At 40.3% G+C, this 7,908-nt stretch overlaps 1 protein-coding gene across 3 annotated transcripts in view; it reads left to right on the top strand.

Moving 5' to 3' along the window:
- Positions 1–679: 679 nt before the first annotated feature.
- CCDC175 (coiled-coil domain containing 175) overlaps positions 680–7,908 on the top strand; it is a 71,426-nt gene continuing 64,197 nt past the window's right edge. The window contains exons 1-3 of one of the 3 annotated variants that reach the window (XM_024348603.3): positions 680–930; positions 2,517–2,602; positions 4,713–4,824. In XM_024348603.3, coding sequence (XP_024204371.3) covers positions 774–930; positions 2,517–2,602; positions 4,713–4,824 — 355 coding nt within the window. In that variant the 5' untranslated portion in view covers positions 680–773. The remainder of the gene's footprint in view (positions 931–2,516; positions 2,603–4,712; positions 4,825–7,908) is intronic. The other 2 variants (XM_063793478.1, XM_054666613.2) reach the window with 2 other exon arrangements.

Genomic DNA, 7,908 nt, shown 5'->3' with positions numbered 1-7,908 from the left:
TTCAATTTATTATTTTATTTTATTATTTTGAGATGGAGTTTAGCTCTTGTCGCCCAGGCTGGAGTGCAATGGCGAGATCTCGGTTCACTATAACCTTTTCCTCCCGGGTTCAAGCGATTGTCCTGCCTCAGCCTCCTGAGTAGCTGGGACTACAGGCACGCGCCACCACGCCCGGCTAATTTTTGTATTTTTAGTAGAGATGGGGTTTCACCATGTTGATTAGGCTGGTTTTGAATTCATGACCACAGGTGATCCTCCCGCCTTGGCCTCCCAAAGTGCTGGGACTACAGGCGTGAGCCACCTCGCCCGGCCCAGACGTCACTTTAAATCCAATATTATCCTCTTGTGGTCCTGAGCCGTTCACTTAGTCGCCCGCGCCTCAGTTTACGTGTCTGTAAAAGTGGAGGTACTAAAAGAGCCTGCTCACAAAGTCCTTGTGAAGATTAAGTGAGCTACTGTATATAAAGGTTCTCCTGCAGTACCCGGCACAAAGATGCGCTCAAAAGTGATCATTATTATGATTCCAGTGGTCCACAAAAAAAGACACAGGCCTGAACTAACGCAATGGAAATTGAAAGGGGGAAAAGTTAGCTAAAGAGAGAGTCATTCTTCCCAGACTGCTTAATTATCGTGGATAAAATTAGAGAACCAGGAGGGTACCTACTACAGGTGCGGGCCACGAGGGGGCGCCCCAGGACCTCGGTGTCCTCGTTGCCCGTGGCAACCGGCAATCCTTGGCTCTGGCTTAGGAGGCGCTCAAGTAGAGCGGCAAAATGGCCCTGAGCCCCTGGACCCCAGGGCTGGGCGCTGGCGAGAAGCTGGTGCAGGCGGCTGCCGTCTCCACCGGCCCCTCCCTGGAGTTATGCACCTCACCCTCCACCCTGGGCTCCTCGGTCGCGGTCGAGGCGCTGGAGCAGCTGTTTGTTGTGGGTAAGACGCCCCTCGGGCGCTGGAAGGGACGTCTCCTCAGAGGTGGCGCTTAGGAGGCACTCAGCGGGAACCCTGAGCGGGGACTCTCCTCCCGGAACCAGGGCATCACTGGGCAGGGCAGAGCCTTCTCCCCGCTCCTTGGAGGCTGGGGAGAGAGAGGTGGCGGGTGGGACCAAGTGCCCAGCTCTCCTGCTCTAGCGCAGCTGAGGTGACTTCGCTCAACCCTCAGTAGTAGTTAAATTACTGAGGTGACAAATCCGGGACTCCCAAGCCACTGCCCTATGCCTGCGACCTGATTACACACCTGCATTTAGATTATGCCTTCGATTTCAGTTCTCTTCCTGCCGTTCCTTTACAAGTTAACTTCCTCCGACATTTTGCCGTGGCAAACTGGAGAATTTAACAAGCAAATAGGAAAGGGAGTGTTTAAGAGGCTCCTGTTGTGTTGAGCAAGAAAAATTAGATGTAAAGGGTTGTTTAGGAGATTCTAATAGAAAACGACCTTGGATAGGGCCAGGTTAAAGTATTTTTCAGTTAGAAAGCTGAACCTGTAATCAAGTCACTTAAGCTTAAGGTAAGACAATCCAAGAAAGGGTGTTTCTTGTTCGGTGCAAAAACCGTTTAGGCCAAACAACAAAACATTTCAGTGCTTCACTAGAATCATCCCATTTCTTCAAGATAATCGTATTGATTTATGTTACAATGTTACTATTAATTTGGGATAGTTTTTATTTTCCTTCTTAAATGCGCTAGGTTAATTTCACAATTCTTAGCAAATATGCTTGGGTAAATGTTATCATGAAGAATGTTGGCCGGGCGCGGTGGCTCATGTCTGTAATCCCAGCACTTTGGGAGGCCGAGGCGGGTGGATACCTGAGGTCAGGAGTTTGAGACCAGCCTGGCCAACATGGTGAAACCCCGTCTCTACTAAAAATACAAAAATTAGCCGGGCGTGGTGACGCACGTCTGTAATCCCAGCTACTCGGGAGGCTGAGGCAGGAGAATCCGTTGAACTCAGGAGGCAGAGGTTGTGGTGAGCCGAGATGGTGCCACTGCACTCCAGCCTGCGCGACAGAGCGAGACTCTGTCTCAAAAAAAAAAAAAAAAAAAAGGAATGTTACCCACTGAGGAGACCTAAAGTTATTAAGACCTAAATTATTCACATGTATCTGAGGTCATTGTCAATGACAGACCTAGAACCTTGAACTCTTTTCATACTTGATCTCTAGATCGGCATGCCAATGCAACCCTAGTACTTATGTACAAATACATTTTTCTGTTAATGTCTAGACACTCAGAACATATTTCATAGGAAAAAAAATCATTACACCCTCTTGCCCTGAGTTATAAAATATTAATATGTAAATCTCCAGCACATTTGTCCTCAAGGAGCATAAAATATATACCTAAATTATAACATTATGGAATAGGAAATAAGTACAAAAGAGATTAGTGTAATGTACAATAAAAATTCAGAGACTGAAGATGTAACTTCCAGCCGAGTAAGCATTTGAGCTAGATCATAAAAGGTTAAGTAGGATTTGGATAGATAAATAAGAGATCTTTATTTTCTAATTTTTTTTCAGAACAATCACTGCAAAGTGACTATTTTAAATGTAATGAAGAAGCTAAGATCTTTCTTAAGGACATTGCTGTAGCTGTTAAGAAATTGGTATTGTATTATCTATAAGAACCATTTCTTCAATCTTCCACATATTTCTTCAAACTTTCATTTAGCACCAATTCTGTTCAAAGTATTAAGTAGATGACTAGGGAATATAGTTACCCTGAACTTAAAAATATTTTTCTCTCAATTTTGTAAGGATTTGCACAATTATTGATCAATTGTGGATTGTTACTTGATTTTCCATGAAGAAAACTAAATTATGGGCTTATGGCTGTGGATGAGGGCAAGCTCATTTAGAGAAAGCAATGTGGGTGATAATACGGTTCAGTTAAGAGGTGGACCACATGGGCAAATGCTTGGGACACCAATATATAAGCATTGCTTAAAACAAACAAACACACAATCTCTGGAATAAATTGCAAGCATGGTGCTAATTAACTCAGTTCTCTGTAAGCAATTCCTTGCATAACTGGTCAAAGATTATTTGACATATGTTCCACTGAAGTAGACTGTACTGTTAGTGAAAACAAAAGAGAAACTCTTTCAATTACACTTATCTGGCCCCTATCAAAGACATGTTGAAGAAATATTTAAAGAATTTCCTTCTGAGGTGTCACAGACATCTCTGTTCGGCCAAGGATCACATTGACAATGCTTCCTTGGCACAGTCAGAGTAGTGAAGGCTCTCCATTTTATTTAAAAATATTGGATAAGAATTTACTATATGTCAAATTGCTAAAAATGTTGAAATATGGCTGTAAATGAGTTTGAATCCACAGACTGCTGATAAAACTCTTACTACTTTATATTTTATATAATTATACACATATATATATATCTATACTACATAATCATACTTTACAATCCTACTTGAGTAGGTACATGTAAACACTTAGGGATCATGTGTGTTGTGCAGCTCTGTGGTGCTGTGGAAACATTTTTCCCTGCTTGGTTCTTTCTTTCAGTTATGTCTTTCGCTAGGATTTTAAGGGGCCAAAATATTTATTGTGGTTAAAGTATCTAGTCTGTATTCATTTAATATCTGAGCTGTGAAATCTCTTAAAAAACAGAGATCAGGCTGGGTATGGTGGCTCACGCCTGTAATCCCAGCACTCCAGGAGGCCAAGATGGGTGGATCACTTGAGGTCAGGAGTCCGAGACTAGCCTGGCCGAGACATGGGGAAACTCCATCTCTACTAAAAATACCAAAATTAGCCTGGCAAGGTGGCGGGAGCCTGTAATCCTAGCTACTTGGGAGGCTGGTAGGAGAATTGCTTGAAACCAGGAGGCAGAGGTTGCAGTGAGCTGAGATTGACCCACTGCACTCCAGCCTGGTCAACAGAGCGAGATTCCATCTCAAAAAAAAGAAGATCAATCCTTTTATTTTTAAAAGTAATACATGTTGACTTTCAAAAATTTAGAAAAAATAGATAAGCAAAAGGACCACATTAAAATAATCACTATTAATGCTGATGAATATACTTTCTATTTTCAGGGTATAGGTGATAACTGCATTGAATTTCATTTTTTACAGAAAAGTGATGATGCTATATATGTAATTATATAGTCTGCTTTTTATAATTCATAAAATATAATGGCAGTTTCTCAGGTCATAAAATAGCTATAGCTATTATGACAGTTTATTTAAAAGATGATTTATCTATTTTTTCCCACCAACTGATTTCTCAGCAGTGTTTCCTTTCTTAAAGTAGCCTCACCTAAAAGTAATAATAACAGCTTTACCTATTTGTTTGGGTTTGTAGGTGTGTATGAGAAAACCATTTTTTTATACCTAAGCATATTTTTATAGGCAATTTCCATATTTTAATAAGTAGCTTTCTTTCTCAATATTACCATTTTTGTTAGTCTTTCCTTTTAAATGGATTGAAACTGCATATAAGAAACAGATACTCATAAAGAAAAGATAATTTCTCAGTAGAATAAAATCAATAGAAATTAAGAGATAAACTAACAGACACCTTAAATAGTGATTGTAGATACTTTTCCCAGTTTCTGTTCCAAATAAAAATAATGGCAGAAGATATTTAGTAAAATTATATTTTGACCCCTGAAAACATTTGTAGGGCATTGTTTAGGAAATCAATCTTACTATTTTAGTGTCTTAACTTTTTAAAAATGTAATTTAAATTTTCAGGAAGAAATGAGAAAAGCCACAATCGATCTTTTGGAGATTGAAAGCATGGAACTCAACAAACTATACTATCTATTGGAAACTCTTCCCAATAGCATTAAGAGGGAATTGGAAGGTACTTTTGAGGTTATCAACTCTAGAAATTTAGTTGATCTTATAATAGAATGAAGTACTTTCAACAAGATAAGTTTCATAGTTATTGCTCATGTAAGATAGAGCTAGAAAGCATACATGACACAAACCCAGTAAGGTCCGTAATAATTTTCTTTTATATTTTAAGTGGAAATAGTATATATAACACTTGAATTTATATAATTTGGTTTCTAAATAGACTATAGATAAATGGATCAGCCCATTCCAAATTGGTATTTATCCAATTAAATTAGGCAACTTGGCTGTCCTAAACCATCATTCTACTTTCTGTCTCTGAGTTTTGGCTACTCTGGGTACCTCATATAAGTAGTATCATACAGTATTTGTCCTCATGACCGGCTTCCTTCACTTAGCATAATATCCTCAAGGTTCATTCATACTGTTGTATGTGTCAGAACTGCCTTTATTTTTAAGGCTGAATAATATTCCATTGTTGGTATCTATCACATATCCTTATCCATTCATCTGCAAATTGTCAGTTGGGTTGCTCCCATCTTTTAGCTGTTGTGAATAATGCTGTTATGAACATGGTATCCAAATGCAGGTTGAGCATCCCTTATCCAAAACAGTTGTGACTAGAAGTGTTTCCAATTTCTGATTTTTTTTTGAATTTGGAATATTTACATTATACTTTCCAGTTGAACATCCCTAATCCATAAATCTGAAATGCTTCATTGAGCATTTCCTTTGATCATAATGTAGGTGCTCAAAAGGTTTGGGGTTTTGGAGCATTTCCAAAATTATGCTCAAAGGAAATGTTCTTTGGAGCATTTCAGTTTTCAGATTTTTGGATTAGGGATACTCCACCTGTATCCAAGTGCCTGCTTTCAATTTTTTTTGTATATTTATGCATAAGCAGAATTGCTAGATTGTATTGTACATTCAATTTTTTTTTTTACTGGGGTCAGATCTTACAGAGTAATATATTCAATATTTTGGAGATCTGCCTTGCTGTTTTCAACAGTGGCTGCACCATTTTATGTTTCCACCAACAATGCACAAGCGTTCCAGTATCTCTACATCCTTGCCAGTACTTGTTATTTTCCAGATTGTTTTGTTTTTGTTTTATCTGGTCGTTATCCAAATGGCTGTGAAGTGGTATCTTATTGTGATTTGATTTGCATTTCCCCAGTGATTAGAGATGTTGAGCTTCTTTTTGTCTGCTCATTGGCCATTTGGTACATCTTCTTTGGAGAAATGTCTACTCAGGTCCTTTATCCATCTTTTAATCAGGTTCTTTTTTGTTGTTGTTGAGTTGCAGGAGTTCTTTATGTATTCTGAATGTTAACCACTGATTAGATATATGATTTGCAAATTTTTTTCCCATTCCATGGGTTGCCTTTTCACTCTGTTGATAGTGACATTTGAAGCACAAAAGTTTTAAATTTTGATGCAGTCAAGAAATCATTCCCAAATTCAATGCCATGAAGGTTTTCCCTATGTTTTCTTCTAAGAGTGTTACAGTTTAAGCTCTTATGTTTAGGTCTTCGATCTCTTTTTTTTTTTTTTTTTTTTTAAGGTAAATTTCATATTTGGGGTAAGGGTCAAACTTTATTTCTCCAGAAGCCAGGAATGTTGTTGGCTGAGTTCTTCTCCAGGAATTACCTTCAACAAAAGAGAGAAGGGGCCAGGCAAGGTGGCTCACGCCTGTAATCCCAGCACTTTGGGAGGCTGAGGCAGGTGGATCACAAGGTCAGGAGTTCGAGACCAGCCTGGCCAACATAGTGAAACCCCATCTCTACTAAAAATACAAAAAACAATTAGCCAGGCGTGGTGGCGCATGCCTGTAGTCCCAGCTACTCAGGAGGCTGAGGCAGAATTGCTTGAACCCGGGAGGCAGAGGTTGCAGTGAGCCAAGATTGCGCCACTGCAGTCCAGCTTGGGTGACAGAGCGAGACTTCGTCTCAAAACAAAAACAAACAAACAAAAACAAAAGAGAGAAGCTTAATTCCAAGTTATGTTCTCTCCCCAGTGCCTGCCACCCGCATTCATGATTGGTCACTATGAGGGTACAAAGGTCTGGCTCCCTTGCCTCAATGTAGAACAACTCCAGAGCATCATCATAGCTCCAAAGCTCATCACAGTTTAACCTCCTCCTCTGCCCAGCTTTTTATTTCCTCCAAAGAGATGTTCCTCAGAGCACTACCCAATAAATGCTCTACACACACATTTTATAATCTGTTTCCCAGAGAGCCCAACCTAAAAAGAGTGGTCTTAATAAGTAAAAAAAAAAAAGGTAGATTTTCCAGTTAGCCATTTATTGCCTCTACTTTGTGATAAGGAAGCTGGACCCTGTAAATTTTCCCCTTTACCAGCTGGCACAATGTTCAGCTTTGTCAGCAGAGGGCATAGGAGGGATATGGAGGAGGAAGGGGTTCTCTTCCTGATTCCAGTGTGCTCAGCTTGGCTGACTCTTGCAGTGTGTGCAACTTCTCCAGGCCATGGTCCTGCAGCATCCAGCAGTCCACATGCCCAGCAGCTTCCACCAGTACCCCTTGGGTAGCTTCAGCCACCAATGAGGCACCTCTCCATGAAGAGCTTCTCTGGCACCCCCTTGGGTAGTTTTGCAGTGAGTTCTGAAGCATGGCACCTCTCTGTGGGCAGGTACCCCTAACACCCCCAGAGAGCAGATTTCCAGCAAGTTCCATCAGCCCAGCATTTCATGAACTTCTTTACGATCTAATGAGACGCAGCCTCTCTAATGAGGCCTAGCTCCCAGATCTCCAGGTGCTGTTTCCTCGAGCACCGTATCTCAGCCCTAGGGATGGTGGCTACTCCTTAGGTCTGCTATTTCTGAATGCTTTCAAGTTCTCTTCACTTCTTACCACCCATTCCCTAATCCTCTAATTACTCTAATCCTCTGTTTATTCTATTAAACTTTCCCTTTTCAATTTACTGTGAGATTTCTATCTCCTGATTGGACCCTGACTGATAGAGTGGATTTAAAAAAATATGCTTGGTGTTAGTCTAGTTTGCCAGGGAAAATACAACAAACTATACATGCAGGGAAGGAAAATCAGATTTAGAAGAATCTACACCAAAGGTA

Source organism: Pan troglodytes, chromosome 15, assembly GCF_028858775.2.
Source record: "Pan troglodytes isolate AG18354 chromosome 15, NHGRI_mPanTro3-v2.0_pri, whole genome shotgun sequence".
NCBI lineage: Eukaryota > Metazoa > Chordata > Mammalia > Primates > Hominidae > Pan > Pan troglodytes.
Note: the sequence above shows the minus strand (reverse complement) of the source record. Positions and strands in the feature narration are given on the sequence as shown.